This window comes from Apodemus sylvaticus, chromosome 4 (genome assembly GCF_947179515.1).
Source record: "Apodemus sylvaticus chromosome 4, mApoSyl1.1, whole genome shotgun sequence".
NCBI lineage: Eukaryota > Metazoa > Chordata > Mammalia > Rodentia > Muridae > Apodemus > Apodemus sylvaticus.
Window position 1 is genome coordinate 142,520,550 of NC_067475.1, and position 21,611 is coordinate 142,542,160.

The 21,611-nt window shown below is 47.0% G+C and overlaps 1 protein-coding gene across 1 annotated transcript in view; it reads right to left on the bottom strand.

The window, feature by feature from the left end:
• Positions 1 to 222: 222 nt before the first annotated feature.
• Positions 223 to 21,611, bottom strand: part of Nceh1 (neutral cholesterol ester hydrolase 1) — a 60,951-nt gene continuing 39,562 nt past the window's right edge. Inside the window, exons 2-5 of the mRNA XM_052180726.1 lie at positions 18,873 to 19,101; positions 16,999 to 17,068; positions 6,072 to 6,243; positions 223 to 4,601 (exon numbers count right to left, since the gene is read on the bottom strand). Coding sequence (XP_052036686.1) covers positions 3,984 to 4,601; positions 6,072 to 6,243; positions 16,999 to 17,068; positions 18,873 to 19,101 — 1,089 coding nt within the window. The 3' untranslated portion in view covers positions 223 to 3,983. The remainder of the gene's footprint in view (positions 4,602 to 6,071; positions 6,244 to 16,998; positions 17,069 to 18,872; positions 19,102 to 21,611) is intronic.

The following is a 21,611-nucleotide window of genomic DNA, read 5'->3' on the forward strand; positions in this document are numbered from 1 at the left end:
GAGGACAGACATGGGACTCTACAGCCCGTCCACAGAAGGCGTCACTTGAATGGGGGAGAATAGTGTCATCTGAAGGGACACAGAACCACCTGTCTGTGGCAAAATTAGTTACAGTTAGTCCAGGGGAAGAAGATTTGGGGCTGTGACCTGGATACAAAGAAAGGAAGGAGTCAGCGGTTCCAAGAACCAGACAGTGCAGGCAAGGGAAGGACCAGAGGCGTGTTTCCAGATGGACCCATTTTATTTCCAAACAAGATTGCAAGCATAAATAAACTTCCCCAGTTATCATACTGGGTTTTCATTCTATAAAATGTATTTATTCTTAAAACTCTTCATAAAATCTGCCTTCCCCTTTGCAGTGGGGAATTGGCAAAAATCAAAGGTTAAAAGGTCATGCACAAAACATTCCGTTGGTCATTCGGTAAGTCGACGAATCCTCACAAATGAACGTGAAAACACCAAGAGGTGCTCACCGCACTCGGCAACACCTCAGGACTTCCCTTCAGTATTCCAAAGTGTGACCTTTTCATAACACGGGAAAGCGAAGCCAGGCTGTCTGAGGCTGAAGAGATCAGGCTGGAGAGAGCCACACACCTGTAAGAATAAAACCCTAAAGAACAATGAATCTCACATCTGTCACCAGACACGTGGGTGGCCCCTCTGCCCCCATGTTCTCTTTGCATCTTTGAGACCTCTTCAGACATCTGCCCCCATTTACTGACCACGATTTCTGCAGAATTTGGCTCATAGTTTGGGACAAGAAATGCCATTTTGAGAAACTCTGTGAATAATTACATTTTCCTCTTTCTCAGAGGTAGATAAAGTCAAAATATAGTTCCCACCTTTAAATGGTGCAGAAGAGACCAGGAATGGAGGTTCGGGGGTTGCTCGGGGGTAAAGCACTTGCCAAGCATGTAAGGCCTGGGGTTCCGTGCCCAGCACCTTGAGAAGATGGCTGTCACTCAAGGAGGAACAAAAATATCAGGTTTTAAAAAAACATTCTGAGCCGAGCGGCTGTGACGCACGCCTGTAATCCCAGCACTCTGGGAGGCAGAGGGCAGGCGGATTTCTGAATTCGAGGCCAGCCTGGTCTACAGAGTGAGTGCCAGGACAGCCAGGGCTACACAGAGAAACCCTGCCTCGAAAAAACCAAATGTAAAAAAAACCAACAACAACAACAAAAAACAAAACAAACAAAAAAAAAAAAACATTCTGTGAGCCAGGCAGAGGTGGCACATGCCTTTAATCCCAGCACTTGGGAGGCAGAGGCAGGCGGATTTCTGAGCTCGAGGCCAGCCTGGTCTACAGAGTGAGTTCCAGGACAGCCAGGGCTACACAGAGAAACCCTGTCTCAAAAAACAAACAAGCAAACAAACAAACAAACAAAACCACTCTGTGATTCCCACCCCCCCCCATAAGAACCTCAACTGAAGATGAGTATCAGTTTATATCCTAAATGTGATTCCTGTAGAGGTATTAATGCTAGGTGGCCAATTAAAAAAAAACAATTTATAAGCAAAGTCAATCTTCAGAGATGAGTAGGTTAGTATATACCAAATTATGACCTACTAAAAATCACTTTAGAAAAGACTAATATTGGAAGAGGCCTCAAAGAATAGATTATTCTATTCTTAGATTTTCGATAAAAGGGAGACCAGTGACATGGGCACATCAACAAGGTAGCCTGTGCAAATATTTCCATATGTATACCGCACACATCAGCAAAATAGCCTGTGTAGTTATTTCCATATGCACAGAGCATGCATACACACACACACACACACACACACACACACACACACAGTTACATTGTTTTGTACATAAAGGTGCTAGTAGCTTTTAGGATAAATGAAAAGTCAGTGTGCAAATTTTCCCTTGTTATCTAGTTGCTGAAAACCGGAAACCGGAAACCGGAAGCACCACCCTTCATAGAGTCTCTTCATGACGAACTGGATCATGACTTGGCTGAGTGTTCTCCGTACAGTCCCTTAAAACAGCATGGGTCATCGGCAGAAGCTGGGGTGATAGGTAGAAGGGCAGGGTGCTCAACTTATATTTAATCTGTAGTCCTGTAACATGCCCAAGATGCCCACACTGGCAGTGAAGACCTTCTATGAAGGTGAGGCTCGGCAGTTAGAACTTCAGGGCAGGAATGGAAGGAGAACCGAGAGGAACGGGCAGTGCTGGCATCTGCCCTTCACCCGAGGCCTCCCTGAGGTCCCCCTGGCCATCGTGGGCAGAATGAGTCTTACCTAGGCTGTTAAACTACAGGTCGGCTCTCCCTCATGTGAACAGCTCTGGACCAGAGTATCCATGGTTTTACTTTTTCTAGACATTAAAATATTTAAATATACATAATGAAATATCTTGAGGATGGAACCCAAATCTAATTGAGACATTTGTGCTTTTTATACATCGGACCTGCATAGCCCAAGGGTAGCTTCACACAATAGGCTTAATGCTTTTATATACAAAATAAACGTTCACTGGGATTTTCCACTTCTATCATAAAACTTGACTCAAAATTTTGGATTAAGGATGGCCAACCAGCGTCATGTACCTAGTACAACATGACTTACTAGGTAACGTCTCTAATTATTTTAATTTGCATATGCATATATCTAATTATTTTAATTTGCATATGCACATAAATATCAAAGTTTTTGACCCTTACTTACATGTGGTACTATTATATTATCTATCTCCTCACAAAAAGTACATGTAGATATAACTTTATGGTAATTTTCTTTTTAAAATAACTTTTATCTTAAATTTCTTATAATTTTTTTAGAAAAACCCTATTTAGCTATATATATATTGACAGTAAATAACTTAAAAAAACAACTGCTATACCAAAAGAGTCCCATTTTCAGCTACCCGTGAAAAGGTTAAGTTTCAATGCACTGGGTTTTCTGCCAAACATGGACAAAGGCATTTCTCATCATCTTAAGCTATTATTAAACATAATTTATTTCCTTTCTATCCCAAATATATACATACCACTTTTAGTAATTTATGCCAGGAGTATCCTTAAGTAACAACAGGCTGTTATTTTTCTACCTTTACTTATTTCATAATAGGAAACTTACTCTACAGTTAAATAAGGTTGTTCCCAAAAGATTTTCCCAAGGACACATCCAGTGCACGTAGCCTCACGTTTTCTTAGCAGTAGAAAGTAACTTTCAAGTATCCCTTTAGTTTCACTGAATTTGCAGCATCTAGCTGAGAAAATTAATACTCCTGAGGAAGAAAAGCTTTTGAGAAGAAATCTGTCATGCTAGAAATCCTGTCAAAATTCCCACAAGGAAACACCACCATCCTCGAGGCTGGGGACACGCAGTCCAAAGGGCTGGCCTCGGGGTGTCCACGGGCCTCTGCTCTGCAGCCCACACCAACCTGCGCAAACGGAAGAAAAGCGCATGGTTGTGTCGCTGTTGTTGTTCCTAGGAATTTACTACCTCACCTAAAAATGCTGTTAAAACTACTTCTGGGCTGGGCAGCGGTGACACATGCCTGTAATCCCAGCACTCTGGGAGGCAGAGGCAGGCGGATTTCTGAGTTCGAGGCCAGCCTGGTCTACATAGTGAGTTCCAGGACAGCCAGGGCTATACAGAGAAACCCTGTCTCAAAAAAAAAAAAAAAAAAAAAAACCAAAAACAAAAAAAAAAAAACAAAACCTACTTCTGGAACGCACACAACAGAGGCAGGACCTAAGGCTATTTCTAACCCCTCAAACTGGCCATTCCGACTCAGCACTTGGGCTTCAAAAAAGAACAGCAAAAGCAAGTCACTTGGGAAACCAAGTTCAGACGTTTTTTTAACCGCGTGAGTCAGAGTCACTCTGTAAAGGATCATAAGGTCTGTAGGGTCCAGATTTCAGAACTAATGCAAAACGAGGAAAAGGTGCAGATGATTGAAATGCGCAGGTCTTCCCAAAGTAAACGGAGGTCAAGAGCTCCGTGCTGTCCGAGGACTCTCCTCCATCACAGGTTTTGATCCAGCCATTGGATGTAACTATTCCTAGTCCGGATCCCCACGGAGAAGTTGGTCGGCCAGCTTGTGAAAATCATACAACCATGGAAGCCGTCCTCGAAGTGGTCCAAGGTCACGTTCACCCCCGCGCTCTCCAAGCGCTTGGCGTACATGATCCCGTCGTCGCGCAGGACGTCATGCTCGCACGTGAGGATGTAGGTCTTGGGGAGAGCCTGCAGCACTTCCTGCTCTGCGACGAGCGGAGAGGCCGCGGCATCGAGCAGCTGGGGGATCTCCCTGACGATCCTGGCGTCCCCTGTGGTCTGCAGGACAGGCTTGTAGTTCTTTTTGATGGATGAGGGCAACAAGGAGGTCCAGTCGAGACGGGCCCTGAGGGCTGCAGCCCGTTCTACGTCAAGGGAAGTGTGATTGTTCGCAATCATCGCCTCTACGAAGTCGTAGTTGCCCTTGAAGTAGTCTACCCAGTACCTGACCATGACGTGGCGCGGCAGGATGGGAGTGTTCTTGCTCTGCTGGTAAGAGGGTGTGTTGAAATCCAAAGCCTGCAGGACCGGGTAGATCAAAGCCTGCAGTTTGAGCTTATTCTTCAGGCTGGCATCGTAGGTAAACTAGAATAGAAGAAACATTATTTCATTTTGTACGGATCCTTTTACAGAATCCTTTAAATAAATTAACACCTTTTTTCCCCTCCAGAACTCAAGCACACCAAGCTACCGGACAATCCCTAAGGAATGGTTACTGTCTGTGACGCATAGATTCAACCAACTCATGGTTATGTGACCTTTGAGGTCCCTAAATGCCCAGTAACACTCTACTTGTCTCTATTCCTAAGTCCACGCCTTGTTGCATATTACCTGAGTAAAGTGTGGGCCACATTTAATTTTTTATTCCCTATGTCCAACGGCAATGGCTTCTAGAATAGGGGAAAAAAGTCACAAATCTTCCTCTTGTATGGAAAGACAGGAAGAGTGAACGCAGGGATGGTGGGGCTCCAGGGTTCACAGGTGCTCGGCGACAAGCTGGGACCTTGGCCTCTCTGCTGGGACAGGCGGGCAGTGAGCACTTGCCCAGGGTGAGCTTGAGTGGAAGGGTAATGACTTCCCATGCCACCGCCTCAGCTTGCCGGTGTCCCCACAGGGTGACTACACTGTAATTCCAGCATTTAACATCCTGCCTGCGGATCTAAGAAGATGGTGGCGTGCTTCACAGTAACGGAACAGCCGTCACTTTAGAAGCCTATCTCCCGGTACGATGTACGGAACAACCATGTGCATATGGCCTCCCCACAGGCCTGTCACAGGCCTGAAGCTGGATGGCATTACGTTTCCGAGGCTCACGGAACAAAGGGAGCTAGCCACAGACTCACAGCTCTCCAATCTGTCTTTGAGGCCCATGGGCCGGCATGGTGGTATGCACCTTCAATCCTAGCACTCTAGATGGCTAAGCCAATAGGATCAGAAGTTTTAGGTTACCCTGAGCTACCCCGTAAGACCTTGTCTCAAAACTAACACACAAACAGAAGCAATAGATACTGGCGGTGTGGTAATACAGGCCCAGAATCTCAAGCCTGGAGAGGCAGAGGCAAGAGGGCCGGAAGTGCAAAGTCATCTAAATTACAGAAAGAATTTGAGACTAACCAGGGCTGCATGACTTTAAACAAACAAACAAGCAAAAAATTAAAAACAAAAAACAAACAAAAAAGCCCAAATAACAATAATAAATACAACTTTGGAAAAATGGCTTAGTATTTTAATTTCTCTTAAAACTCTAAGAAAACAACATAAGAACTAAAATTTAAGCCAAAATATTCCACTGTCCCAGTCAAACCGTGTGAGGCCAGTGGGGTTACCCCACGTCCACACATCTTCCTAAGGAACATTAGCATTTTCTGGGACACCCTTCAGCACTCACTTCAAAAAAAAAAACCCTGTGAGAAAGGTCCCGGAAGTCACACAATGGTGCTAGCTAGCAGCCACCGGGTGGGTGGCCCAGCATCATGTGTGAGGGATGCGGGCATCGGCTGCACATGCTCACCCCGCCCTGCCTACCCTAAGGACCCTGAGCGGTGCTGCTGTTACCTGCTGTCCCAGGGCTGCAGCCAGATTCCCACCAGCGCTGTCTCCGGAAATGCCGACCCTTCCAGGGTCGACCTTGTACTTGTCTAAGACTTCCGGCTGCAGGAAATATTTAGTGGCGCGGATGACATCATGGATTTGCTCCGGAAAATAAACCTGTGGGACCAGCCTGTATCTGTGAAGACAAAAGTCAGTGTTCATTTTAGGACATCACCGCGTTTTAATGGCCACTGGACCTTTAGAGAGGGGGGAAAAAAGGCAAAACGCCAGAAATAGACAAGAAATTAAAAGATATACAAATAAACCATCCGTTTCCTTGTAATGCAGGCAGAGGTAGTAACTTGGTATAGACAACGTTCTTTAAAATGTTCAAGCTGGCACTCTAGTCAGAGTCCTCTGTTAACTGGGCATAGCCCAGTGTTTGCTGAGGGAGTTTCAACTGGGGAGCTGCCTTCATCGGATCCGCCTGTGGGCTCCTCTGTGGGGCATTTTCATGCTTATTCAAGTACCTGATAGGACCCAGCACACTGCGGAGGACGGCACCCCCTGGGCAGATGCCCAGGGTTGTTATGGAAGCCGGCTGAGCCCCATCCAGAGGGAACAACACGGTGAACAGAGATGGTCTGTGGCTTCTGCTTCATCTCCTGCCCAGATCTCTCCCAGCCTCCCTCATGGCAGACTGGAACCAGGCTGTGTACGCCGAGCCCAGTCAGCCTTTTCTTATTTGGCCACGTTGCTTTTTGGTCACGTTGCTTTTGGTCACGTTTTATCACAGCAACAGAAAATCAAACTATAACACTAATCGTGGTGGGTGAACATGGCTACTCCCAGGGGAAGCTGAGGCAGGAGGATTGCAGTTTGATTTGGTGGGGGGAGGAGCGTCTCTGTGATCACAAAGGTCAGCAGAGTGTCCACCCGTGTGAGGCAAGAAGGAAGTGTTATTCAAGATGACTCAGTGGCTGGTGTGCGATCACACTTCCAGAGTCTAACACTAGGCAGGTTATTTCAGGTAAGTACAATGTACAAAGAGTTTCCTGGTGATAATTAACTCCATCTCATTTACCAATAAAGCTTACGGCTTGACTGCATCAAAACTCTTTGTAGGGGTCTGGAGAGATGGCTCAGCTACTAAGAGCACTGACTGCTCTTCCAGAGGTCCTGAGTTCAATCCCCAGCGACCACATGGTGGCTCACAACCATCTGTAATGAGATCTGGCACCCTCTTCCGGTATGTCTGAAGACAGCTACAGTGAGTGTACTCATATACATAAAAATAAATCTTTAAAAAATTCCTCTTTGTAAAGTACATGTGGCCCCTTCCGTAAAGATGGGCTCTATATATTGACAATATGTGGCATTCCAAGGGTCTGGGGACAGATCGGGTGTGGTCTTGGCCCTACGGGCAGCACAGAGGTCACTAGGCTATTAACTACATCTGTTCTCAGCATTCTGGGAGTAAGAGGACCTCTGTGCCCTCTACTGGCTGAAGTTAGCCTGGGTCACATAGCAAGATCCTATCTCAAAAGGCAGCTTTTCAGAACCAAACTTCCCTGTCCCCCATCAGCTCAAGGCTGGAGTGTGCAAGCGGTCCTCAGGAGGATCCTTATGAAACTTTGGGGATTTAGTCTCAGAAAGTCTATCTACCACTCTCAGAGGCTCTGGGTTAAAAGCTAGCTAACAGCATCAGCCAACTAACTCACTGGCTTCAATTTACCACGCTTCATTCGATAACTACAATAAAGCTGTCTGCTGGAGAGGCCTATGCCAGGAACCATTCAACCCAAAGAATGCATATGCACGCTGGAACTTTAGTAAAATGTCTTCTTCTACTTCTTTTTTTTTTTTAAGATTTATTTATTATTATATGTGTAAGTACACTGTAGCTGTCTTCAGACACCAGAAGGGGACATCAGATCTCGTTACAGATGGTTGTGAGCTACCATGTGGTTGCTGGCATTTGAACTCAGGACCTCTGGAAGAGCAGTCAGTGCTCTTAACCACTGAGCCATCTCTCCAGCCCCAGTAAAATTTCCTTTTTTTGTAGTTTTCTTGACTACAAAAGGAAAACTAAGTTAGCACACAGCCTCATCCAGATCCTCTGGGGTCTCCCCCTGAGGCACCCTTTGCAACACTTGAGGCCTCCGACATCTTATTCTGTAAAAAGTGTCAGAACCCTGATCGTGACAAGGGCCCACGCTCAAGATGTCTCTGTATGGGCGGTTCAGTCTGGGTCTCACGCTTTCCCAGCATCCTCCTGGGCTTAACTTGACTCATCCCTGGAGCCTTATGCTTCTGGGGCTGAGGTGAAGTGCCTTGGGCTGTAATCTCTGTCTCTTACGAAGCTGAGGCAGAATCTGGAATTCAAAAGTCCTGCTGGTTCACACACTGTGAGTTCAAGTCTAGCCTGGGACACTTAGTGAGACCTTGTCATAAAATGAAAAAGGAAGGAAGGAAGGAAGGAAGGAAGGAAGGAAGGAAGGAAGGAAGGAAGGAAGGGCTGGGGATACAGCTCAGTATAGCTCGCATTACTACTCCATAGGCACATAGACAGGAGAGGGTTACACTACTTATTCCACTAGGTGGCGACATCTCACAAGATTGTATTTATCCCTGCTTCTCCATGTAGTTTCTGATTTCAAACAAAACAAAACAAAACAAACAAACAACAGATGCACTTCAGGAGTCTTGACATGAAAATAACATTTTTTTTCCATTCCATCATTGTCTTAGTTAGAGTTTCCATTGCTGTGACGAAACACCATGAGCAAAAAGCAAGTTGGTGAGGAGTGGTTTACTCAGGGCAGGAAGATGGAGGCAGGAGCTGAAGCAGAGGCCATGGAGGCTGCTGCTTGCTGGCTGCTGCTCGCTGGCTTGCCCAGCCTGGTTCCTTATAGAACCCACGGATGGTACCACCTACAACGGGCCGGGCCCTGCCCCTCAGTCACTAAGAAAATGCTGTACAGCCAGATCTTATGGAAGCATTTTCGAAATCAAGGTTCCCTCTTTTCAGATAACTCAGGTTTGTGTGTCCAGTTGTCATGAGACCAGCAAGCATGGTCCCTACCCCACATGTCATGATGAGTGGGCAGTTTTCCCAGTTGCACAAGAGGTCAGTACAAATTTGTACCAGGATATATACACATGCATTAAGCTGAGTCTCCAGGCACTGTTCTACAAAAGGCCTTTGTGTTGAGGGAAATAAAATCTGGGAAAACCAGTAACCTATTGATTAATCCTGTCAGTAACTTGCTGAATTAATAAGACAAACAGTCCCAAGAGCCAGGAGATCATCATACTAGCGCCTATGAAGATGCAGAGTCTGGTCCAGCCTGGTGGTACTAGGTTGTGTTCAACTACCAGAGACCCAGGAGGAAGCCCAAAAGTTCAAGACAGGGCTATAAGGTGAGTTCAAGGCCAGACTGGGCAACTCATTAAGAATCCTCTGGGGGGAGGGGGGCTGAAAAGATGGCTCAGTAGTTAAGAGCGCTGACTGCTCTTCTGAAGGTCCTGAGTTCAAGTCCCACCAACCACATGGTGGCTCACAACAATCTGTAATGAAATCTGACCCCCTCTTCTGGTGTGTCTGAAGACAGCTACAGTGTACTTAGATATAATAAATAGATCTTTAAAAAAAAAAAAAAAGAATCCCTCTAGGGGAAGGAAGAACAGTGACCTAGCATGTGTGACTCAATCACCAGTATCTCTGGTGCCACCATACACATAATCATTTGGTCTCTGTGCAACCCTTTTCTTAAAGACTATTTCTAAGCGTGTAGCCCTGGCTGGCTCAGAACTCACAAAGTTCCACCGCCTACCTCTGCCTCCCAGGTGGTGGGATCACGTGTGCACACCGCCATACCCAGCACCTTTGCTCAAGCTAAAATGTTCCTAGATCCTCTTCTTGTAGAGCAGAGAATGAGTATCCTGAAAGCTGTGACTCCTGTCACTTCAACACGGCAACATTTACCCAAGAGAGCCAGTGACGTTTGCAGTGTATTTACAGACAGAGAGAACTTAGAGTCAGGAGGAAATTCATGGGTGGTGTATCTAAAGAAAGGAGACAGCCTGGCCTCGTGGCAGAGGTCAGCATACCAGAGCTGGGACTCGAGTTGAGTCCCAAGCATGAGTTCAAAGCCAACCTCAGCAACTGCAGATGATCCTTCCTCAAGATATGAAACAGAAACAAAAGAAAGCCTGGATATACAGCTCAGTGACACAGTGTTTGCCAAGTCTGCATGAGCCCCGAGAGGGAGGGGCAGGACGGAGGGAGAGAGCGCGCCTGCCGTCTGCTGCGCAAGCTCCAAATTATGTCCTATGCACTGGAAAAGCATGTGTCACCACACCCACTCAGAGCTAGAATTGTGTGTGTGTGTGTATGTGTGTGTGTGTGTGTGTGGTGAGTTAGGTGGTTTTTGCCACACACTGAAGGGTCACATTACTTCATTTGCACAGTAAATCCTCAAACTAGGTTCTCAGTGCCTCAGAGCAAACCTGATTTGGGTGGATTAGCAAAATTCTTGATAAAAAAATTACCACGCATGAACACCCGGCTTTTCCTAGAGGTGGCACACCCCTATTGATCCTGGCACTCAGGGTTTACAGGCGGGAAGATCAGAAACTCAAGGTCGATTTCAGCCGTGTAGTGAGCCAGGGGCAAACCTGAGCTGCACCTCACAAACAACACAAGGCCTTACCCAGAGTACAGCGCATTATCTTTCTCACCAGTGTGCTAATCTACACATGGATGTCACTCCAGCACTGTGGTAACCTGCACACACATGTTAATTCCAGACTGTGCTAATCTACACACACATGTAATCCCAACATTGAGGAGACAGGGAAGGAGAGACGTCACAAGTTCGAGACCAGCTGAGCTCCACAGCAAGTGCAGGCCAGCCAGAGCCTGATAAGTTACCAACTCCACCTGCATTTCACCTAACACTAGCAGTTTCTCAAAAACACTGAGGTGTGAGCCCTGCCCGCCCCCCAAATATTCCAACTCCACTACTGTTGGATCTATCCAACATCTATCTGAAAAGAAAAATCCCCAAGAAGTCCCAGGGTTATACCAGGTCAGACACGCCAGAACCCTATCACATGTTCTCCTCCCCACCCCTCCCTGGGCACTTCCTGTTTCCACTGCAGGATACTGGTCCCCTCCCCACCACCCCAAGGATTCTTCCCTATCATTTCCCCATCAAAAGTCCCCTACCTTTCATTCCAAATGACACTTCTTTCGATAACTTTTTGAGTCCCTTCTTTCTAGCAGCAGAGCCCTCTGACAATACACCGTAACTCAGACACCTCAACTTTCCTGAGAGAAGAAAGGTGAAGTCTAGTCAAATGTCAGGGAGCTCTCCTGAGCAGTGGCCCGGTGGGTGAACGCTTGGTTTTGCTGTAGCAGCATCTCCTGGAGCCCAGACTAGCCTCAAACCACAAAGCTGAGGGTGACCTCGAACACCTCCTCCTGCGTTCCAGAGTTACAGACATGGGTTAAATGGCGCTGGTATAAAAACCAGATTTTATGCAATGAAGGCACTCTACCTCCAGCCCCGAATACATACTTTAGCATTCACTACAGTGACCGTGGAAAGCAAGCAAGGCCGAGGGACTGGTAATCTGGCATCCGGAGTCCCACTAGTGTCCAACACGGTTGGAACAAGCATTGTCCCTTAAAACTAACACAACCTGGAAGCGATGGCTCCTGCTGTCTGCAGAAGGACAACTTCTACCTCAGGTTGTGCCAGGTGGGTGAAAGGCTGTATGACAGTGGAGAATGAAATCATCTTCCTGTTAGATTCAGTGCAACAGAGAGAAGGGTCACAGCCTTTCCAGATACTGTTATTTTTTTTCCTTCCCCCAAGGAAATTTCAACCAATCCATCATGGAAACCATAAAAGGCTTACCATTCTCCTCAAGTTTAGAGAACCTAGATCTTCAGTAGGGGGAATCCAACATAAGTTAATAATTATATACAGCTCAAGCTCTCTAGCAGATAGACGGCCCCAGAGGAACAATCTATGTATTCCTTTATCGAAGTTCTATTTTATTAAAAGAACGTACAGTACTGGGTGGGAATGGAGCTCGGTTGGTAAGAGGGTGTGCCTGCTATGAAGCCCTGGGTTCCATCCGCAGCACATCATAAAACCAGGCATGGGGCCACATGCCTACAAACCCAGCCTACTCAAGATGCAGGCAGGAGGGTCGGAACAGGTCACCCTTAACTACGTAGCAAGTTCAGAGCCAGCTCTGGCTACATGAGACCCTGTTTTTTTGTTTTTTGTTTTAAAAAAAGAGGATGAGGAGGAAGAGGAGGAGGAATAAGAAGGAGGGAGGAAAAGAGGGAGAAGTTCAGACAGCAGTTATACTGTAATTCAAGAGCTGTCTGTTTTTTGTTGGAAGTACAGTTTGGGTGTGAACACCGTAGACCAGTCTCCCTTGCCGTTTCTGCTTTCAACACAGGACTCTTGAGAGCAAGAAGCGTTCACGCCGTCCTGACCACTGATCCTTCAGCAAAGGAGGGTGGCCATTAGAGTATAAAGACTTGACTGACTGAATAGACAGCCACTCCATAAACCAGGGATGGTGCCTCCTATCTCCCCAGCACTCCAGTGGCAAAGAAGACTTCTGTGAGTATGAGGCCAGCCTGGTCCACATACTGAGCTATGGGACAGCCTTGGCTACAGAATGAGATCCTGGTCTCAAAAAGGTGGGGGGAAGACAGACAGCTCAGTGGGTAAAGCACTTGCCCTGAACACTCAAGGAGGGCCTGGTTTCAATCCCCAGAACCCACGTAACAAGCCAGGCATGGTGGCACATGCTCTTAGTCCAAGTACAGCAAAGGCGGACACTGGTAAGAGTCCTTGGTCTTGCTGGCTGGCCAGCCTGGTCTGCTTGATGGGTTCCAGGCCAGCGACAGACCTAGTCTCAGGGGGGAAGCGGACAGCTCCTGAGGAAGGACGCCTGTGGTCATTCTCTGATCTCTATATGCTTGTCACATGCATCCACAAACACACAAATACGCCCAGTGGGGATTCAAAAATTAGATCAATATTGGGAGGCTCCACAAAAATCTTAGAGGTTGACTGCCGGAGCCCAGATGTGAAGTCTTTTTACACAGTGTGACTTTCCTGATGTTCTGGTCCCAGCTTGAGACTTCCAGAGGCTCCCAAAAGCTCAGTGGCAGAACACTTGCCTAGAATGCATCAGGTCCTAAGTTTGGTCCCCCAAGGCTGTGAGAAGGAAATGCCTCCCTAGACTTATCTGTAAAGGCGGAGACACTCCAGGCCCAGGTGCTTCTCTTGACACCCCCACCCCCCACCCCAGTTCAGAAGCACCCTTAACCTCAGCCGAAGCAAACCTCACCCTTAACCTCAGCCGAGATACTCGGACAGCACTACAGAAGGAACCTCAGCCGAGACACTCGGACAGCACTACAGGAGGAACCTCAGCCGAGACACTCGGACAGCACTATAGGAGGAACCTCGGCTATCCAGGACACGGTGTGCTCCTAGTTTCCTGTCCTGGTGTAGCTACAGAGGCTAGGGAGGATACACAAGGCCCAGTGGAGCCAGGCTTCCCAGCCCACGGGGATTTTCCAGTCACCAGTGGAATGTGAAGGCAGCACAGCTGTGTGTGTGCACATGTGTCTCACAGTGCAAGTATGTATGTGCACATATATGCAGAAGCCACAGGTCAAGCCTGGCTGGCATTTCTCAAGGTGCCACCCACTTTCCTTTCGAGACAGCCCCTCACCGGCCTGGCACTCCCAGGGCAGACGAGGCTGGCAGGCAAATGAGCCCCGGGAGCTATTCTTCCACCCACCTTGTACTAGGATTACAAATTGGCCCTTTTCTCGGGTTTGAGTTCTGCCAATGGGATTTCGGCCTCCGTTCCTGCACAGTAAATACTTTGCCAAAGGAGCGATCTCTCTGAACCACTCCCTCGAATCTCAAATTCTAAAGAACCTCACAGGTAAGAGAAAGGCCTCAGCATTTCTTCCCCCTTAGGGAATTTATTTAAGACGCCATCAGAGAGACAACACAATTTAACTAAGAACTTTTGAAAGAAGCAATTTGCAACTTAGCAAGGCAGATTTAACAGTGAGGTAGGTGACCGTGTGCTTTTCATATTGCCACATACCTAAAGCTACTTAAGCACGGTGTCCCATAAAAGCGCCGTGACTTTGGAAGCCAGTGGCCCCAAATTTTATGGACAATAAGAACAAAGCCCTGAAGTGTCCAGTGCTTATACCAGGACAACCATCTAAGCCCACGCACATCAGCACCCTGTGTGACTGAACTAAGAGCAGGAAGCTAGCACTCAGCAAAGCTCCAAGCTCTCCTGGAATTTGGTGGAATCCTCTGTGGCCTAAGACATCTATGTGGAATAGCAAATAACTGTAAAAGAAGGGCCCGGAAGCTTCTTTCATACCACATTCCAGGGTCCTGTTCTAAGGACTTGTCTCCTTCAGTGTCCTTCTGTCCCCTGGCCAGTGGCCCAGGTGCAAACACAAAGATGTTTATGGAATGATTCCTGCGATGAGGAACTTCATTCAAGAGTCCTCGGAGATCTGAAAGGTTGGCTGCAGGTTCAGAAAAGCCCGGAACTGCCCCGGACAACTCCAACTAAATCTGCTGAGGTGGAAGCCTCCTTAGCCACACTGTGTGAGCCCAGGCTGCTCTGACAGGATGGGGCAGCCTGATACCTCAGTACAGCACCTCTTCACTTAGACTACGGCAGGAGGATTCCCAGATGAACACCAGAGGCCCAACTGTCTAAACTGATCCCCAGACACGTCTATGAGGTCCCCATTCCAAGTCAGCACGATCCCCTTGGTGTTCACATTGCGGCCTTACAGAAGGAGCTGGGAACCCAGGCTCCTGTTTTCTGTTCCCAGGAGGGACCCCTAATCCCACCTCAGATCTACAGCAGGGCGAGAGGGTTGAAAGCCACGAATGGGAGGAGGGCCGAGGAGAGGACGATCTGGATGAACCTGGGTCATTTAAGCAGTCGATGCCTTCCCTGTCTGGTCATATGGCATTATTGGTTTCCTTCAATCGAGGCTTAATAACTAGTAAGGAACCTGTAAAGCTCCTAGCCTGGAGTCAGTCCCACACACTACCTACCTATGTGTCTAGCCAGCTAGCTGATCTCCTGTAGATGACTCGATTTTGATTTTTTCTCTGTGAAGAAAATAGTAGAATACATACTGGGGGGGGGGAGGGGATACATAAGTGTATGTGTGTGTGTGTGTGTATGTGTGTGTGTGTGTGTGTGTGTGTATGTTAGACATGTGTGCTGCTTCATGCTCCTGTAAATGTGTGTGAGGAGGACAGAGGTTAACCCAGGGTGGTTAACCCTGGGTCTATTGCTCTTTACCTATTTTCTTTTTTTAGATAAGGTCTCTCAGGGAACTTGGAACTCAGCAATTCAACTAGCCTGGCTTACCAGCAAATCTCCAGGATACTCCTTATCACTGAAATTATAGCATATACTGCCACAACTGTTTTGGGGTTTTTTGTCAATTTGTTGTTATTATTATCATTGTTGTTATTGTTTGGATTTTTTGGTGGGGGGTTGCTAGAGATATGTAGCCAGGTCCTTATGCTTGCACAGAAACACTTAATCTACCAAGTCAGTTCCCTATGCTTAAATTTGTTTATTTTTGCTGTTGTTATTTTGAAACAAAGGGCCTCATTTTACAGCCCAGATTGCCCTAGAAATTATTACATAGACCAGACTGGCCTAGAACTCATAGCAAGTCTCCTGTCTCTAGCCAAATACTCAGGCTACATGCATAAGCCACCGTGCTTTACTACCCTGGGCGATTTACATGAGAATTTAGAAGTTCAGACTCTTCGCACACCCATCATACAGCCAGTAACTGAATTCCCTGTGCATGCTGGGAAGTTTTTGAGCACAGCTGATTCAGCAATGGACAAAAATCCCTACTGTCTCCATGCGCATCACTCCCTACTCGAACATGTGATAGATTAAATGTATGGCCTGTCGGACATGGAAGGCGGCTTCAGAGATGTGGTAAAACAGGGGAAAGTGGCTGGAGTTTCCCGTGTAGCTGTCACCGAGGGCCTTCATAAAGGGAACTCTGAAGGAAAGCATGAGTCAAAGGACCGAAAGCATTGGGACCACGCTGGCACGCGACAGACATGAGATGTGTCGTTGTGATGGCAACAGCTGTAGTCAGTCACTTTGTAGTTGCTCAAGAAAACAGCGTCTAAGAGAGGGAGCAGAGACCAGTCCACCAGGAGGTTTACTAACAGTTACATGTCTAATGTTGGCTGCGCAGAGTGCTGTCTCCAAGAGTTAAAGAAACTTACTGGTTGTCAACAAGGTTCTCTTTAAAATTTCAACTATTTTTAGTTTTAAAAAGTGTCTGTCAAACTTACAATAAGACTACATTTTAAGAGCCTGGAATGCAGCTCAGCAGCAGGCACTTGCTGAGCATATGTGTAGCACTGGGTTGAGTTCCTAGCACTGCAGACAAACAACAAATGCACAAATACTTAAGGTAAAGCAAATCAGTGTCTTATTAAACCCAGTTCAAAAACTGTGAAGTGGACAGACACACCTGTAATCCCAACATCTGATGCTATGTTTTCTTTTTATTACCAAGGTACTAGACTGTTACTTAGAATGTCTTCTTAATAACAATTATGACTACTGGAGGCTAGAGAGATGGCTCAGCAGTTAAGAGGGCTTGGTACTCTTTCAAAGGACCAGAGTTTTGTACCAACCACCCCTACTGGGCAGCTTACGAACACCTGCAACTCCAGTTCCAGGGATCGAACACACGCTTCTGGTTTCCGTGGGCACCAGCACTCATCTGCACCTACCCACACACCGACGTGGACACATAGGAAACAAATAAAAATCTTAGTGAGGGCTGTGACTAGCCGTGGCTACTCACTCGATCGAGACGATGACGGCGTTCAGCTCCTCAGCCATCGATGTGCACAGCTGGTCATAGTAGCTGATTTCTAAGAGAGAAGAATTTCATCAGTACAAAGGCAGCCATTCAGGCTGTCGCCCACTCTCACACACTGCCGAATACAGATTGCTTTTAGACTAAGATAATAATAGCAACAGACACTGGAAAATGAATGTGAGCCAGGTGCGTAACGCTTGCTTCTGATCTAAGTACCTGAGAGGCAGAGGCAGGAGGATCAGGGGTTTGAGGCTGCCATGGGCATTCCCCTGGGATACATGAGACTGCTCAAAACCCAAAAAAAAACAAAAAACAGGAAGGCGTTAGGGGAAGAGGAAGAAGGGGAAGGGGGCGTTAGGGGAAGGAGGGAGAAGAGAAGGGGCGGGAGGAAGGGATGGATGATTAGAAAGGGAGGGAAAAACAAAAGGCAGACAAACAGACACACTCAACTGCAAAAATTAAATCCAGTTTATGATACAATGTAATTACCATAACAGGAAATCAGTACTGAGTGAGCTTTGAGTATGTTAACTTACTAAACATTTATTTCATACTGCGCTATATAAAACACACCACATTAATTCTGATTTTGAAGCTCTTCAAATATACACTACCAAGTCAAATCACAGCAAACAGCAGTTTCCTCCTTAGAATTTTAAGATGTTATACTTTTAACAGGCTCATTTGGTGTGATTCGGGAAAACTACCAATGCGAAGAATAGGGTAGTTTCTTTATGCCAACAGAGAAGAGATGGAGTTTTAGGATGTTTTAGCATTTTTTAGAAAGGAGACTCAAATGTCCCCAGGAACAAAATAATTTTAACAGGTGAGGATTGATTTCTTGTATGTTTCCTTCCAATGCTTTACAACCCTCCAGGCTGGGATGTACTGCAGTCGGTGGGACACTGCCTATCAGACATGAAGCTTCGGGTTTGAACCTAACAACACCACATTAATTGGGGGAGGGAGCAGACACCTGTAATCCCAGCACTCAGGAGGCGAAGGCTGGAGAATCGGAAGTTTAAGATCATTTGTAGCTACATCACGAGGCTAGCCTAAGTACATGAAACCCTGCCCCCAAACAAACAAGTAAACAACAAAAAAGATTTACTGTTGTTTGAGCAGAGGGCCTAATATTTCCTTCCTTAGAGACTTGGAAAGGAGGTCCTTAGAAACAGAAGGTTAAGGACAGCACGTCTGCCTACATACTTACCAGGCCAGCTCTCTCTCAGACACACCAGCCAAAACTAAGGTGCAGTGGCCAGGCTGACCGTCATATGCACACCATTCTGCCATCTATACTTCCTGTCTTGGATAGGACATCTCATCTCACCTGACACATGTCCAGTGCCACAGATTCCATCTGTCCAAGGCAGCAACCCTATCTTATTCAGTTTTGGATCTCTGTCTCTAGCACAGCAGAGCGGCTATAAGGCTTAGCACTGGTTGCCAATTTTATGAGATGTAGAGTCACTTCTGGGCAGGTCTGTGACAAGTTTCTAGGCTTGATAACTAGGGAAGGAAGACCCATCCTGACTGGGGATGGTAGGATCCCATGTCCTGCTCTTGGATTGAAGAAAAAAGTAACAACAACAATAATACAAAACAACAACAAAACTGTAGATACAATGTAACAAGCCGCCTCATATTTCTGCCCAAGGCCTGCCTTTCTGACACCATAGACTGTAAACTATAATAAATGTAAACTATAATAAAACCTTCCTACCTGCCTCTGCCTCCCAAGTGCTGGGATTACAGGCGAGCCCCACCACTGCTAAAGGTCCCACCCTTAAACAGTAATCGCACCCCTCCCAGAGGCAAGCACCGAGAGCCTCCTGAAGGTGATAGGGACTTACTTGCACTGGCCAAGGCCCAGCCTCCTCCGTGGATATAGACCACGCTGCGTCGCAAGGGCTCATCCGGTTTCGGAGTGCCTTCAAATACTCGGACTTCTACCCCATCGAAGTCGGTGTCCGTCACCTTCACTTTCGGAGAAGACCTTGCGCTTTTCTTGCCAAAAGAGATGATGATGAAATTCAGTGTGATCAGATGGTGGCTCAGTCCCAGGGAATGGATCAGGCTGCTCTGCAGGGGGGTGGAGAAGGGGCGTGGTCAGGCCGCAGGCAGGTCCACAGAGCTGTGCTCACCAACACAACACATGCAGGGGTGGGTGCTCAGCTTGATTTTATTTTTTGAGAGGGAGCATGTACGTGTGTATGTATGTGTGTGTGTGTGTGTGTGTGTGTGTGTGTGTGTGTGTGTGTGTGTATGAGAGAGAGAGAGAGAGACAGAGGGAGGGAGAGAGCACACTAGGGAGCAAGGATCTCACTATGTGGACCCTGCAGGCCCTGAAAGACCCCTGCAGCCCAGTGAACCGGGCTGGCCTCAGACTCACAGAGATCTACCCGCCTTTGCTAACCAAGTGCTGGGATCAAAGGCAGGCGCACACCAACACACCTGGTTCATTCTGCTGTTTTGAAAGATGGTCTTTACTCAGGATTCTAGGCTTGCTGGCTGGTGACAACTAAGTTCCTGCAAACAACTGTTCCTGGCCCTGAGGGAGTGCCACTGGACACTTAAAACTATGAACCTTTGGGTCTTAGAGCTAACAGCATTTCCCCCTCCCTCTTCTCCTCCCCTTCCCATTCCCATCCCCACCCCCGACTCCCACACCCTCTCAGGTCTGCCCCCACCCCAACTCCCACACCCTCTTATTTTAATGGTGTTCCCAGACATTATCCTTTATTTTTGCAGTGCTGGGAATCCCTGGGGCTCACCAGGGCCTTGAGAATACTAGACAAGTGTTCTACCACGAAGTCACACTTCCAGCCCTGGCAATTTTTTTTTGTTGTTGTTGTTTTTTTGTTTTTTGGTTTTTGGGATTTTGGTTTTTTTCAAGACAGGGTTTCTCTGTATATCCCTGGCTGTCCTGGAACTCACTCTGTAGAACAGGCTGGCCTCGAACTCAGAAATCCACCTCTGCCTCTGCCTCCCAGTGTGCTGGGATTACAGGTGTGCGCCACCACCACCTGTGTAGCCCACTTTTGAAGAGCTGAGACTTTAGACTTGCACCACCAGGCTGGATTGCTGCTTTCTAAATAACTGTAACATGGCCGGGCGGTAGTGGTGCACACCTTTAATCCCAGCACTTGGGAGGCAGAGGCAGGCAGATTTCTGAGTTCGAGGCCAGCCTGGTCTATAAAGTTTGTTCCAGGACAGCCAGGGCTACACAGAGAAACCCTATCTGGAAAAACAAAATAAAAAATAACTGTAATAAGTTTATCTTCTAAAGCCAGCCTAACTTTCCAAATAGACAAACTACAATCTCAATAAAATACCAAGGCAGGAGGAACAACACTTAAGTGTTGCCAAAAGAAAGGAAAGCTTTCTATTATAGTTAAGTATTTTTTGAGTGTTCTTAAAGTTTCTGTGTTTAGACATGTCTGCTCCCTTAAGAAGTGGGAGAATTCAGGCACACTTATAAGAACAAACAAGACAACCAGGAGCGTGGTCCAAATCGCTCAGGACTACCCAAGCGAGGCATGGTTTAAGCGCCGGAACCCAGAACACAGGAAACAGAGGAAATTGCTGCAAGTGAGAACCTGTCTGGGCTACACAGAGTTCTGGGCTAGCCTGAGCTATCCAGTAAAACCTTGTGTCAAACACAAGCAAAAGGCTATCTGCACTGAAGCCTCATAGAAAGTCCAGGTAGAGAAGAGGTCTGAATCCCAGCGAAGACCTTTCGGAGTCATGGCTCATGGTGTAAGAACACGGCTGCTCAGTCACGAAGACAGGAGTTCAGAGCCCAGAATTCCCGTAAAAGCCTGGCATCCTGAAAATTCCCACAGCCTCACTGAGGGGTCAGAGGCCCTCATCTGGACTTTACCCCATACACACACACACACACACAGAGAGAGAGAGAGTCAAAACCACAAGCAAATAAACCAGTTTTTTAAAAAAATTTCTTTCAGCAAAGGGCAGAGCTAGAGAGTGGCAGAGCTTTATTACAGACTATGAAACCAGCATCTGACAACGAGGTAAGTCACCTCTTCACCACAGGCCACCTTCATCCCCCAGTTTCTAGACCAGGCTCCTCCTGACTCACTGACCCCAGCTAAGACCGTTCTCTTGACAAGCCAGCACCCCCTGGGTTTCCTTTGGAGTATGTACTGAGCCATGATCTCTTGACTCAGTTTACCCAGCCTTACCCGGGGAAGGCTGGAAAGCATTCCTCGGAAGCCCACCAGGCGGTGCAAAATAAGAGCAGGAGGTAAAGGACGCAACCGTGACGAGCGTTCTGGGAACACTCGTTTACCATAACAACGGGAAAATAGATATTGATAATTCAATCGCTATAGAGGCTCTGACGTAACTGTTCACTTTACTGAACGGCTTGAAATAATTGTTAATATCCATCACAGTAAATAAACGGAGACCCAGCAAGATGGTTCAGTGGGCAGTGACACTTGCTACCAAACCTGACAGTCTGAGTTCAATTGCTGGAGCCCACATGGAAGGAGAGAGCCGGTTCCTGCAAGTTACCCTTTGACCTCCACATGCTGCCTGTGGTAAATGTGCACACAAATCATTAAATA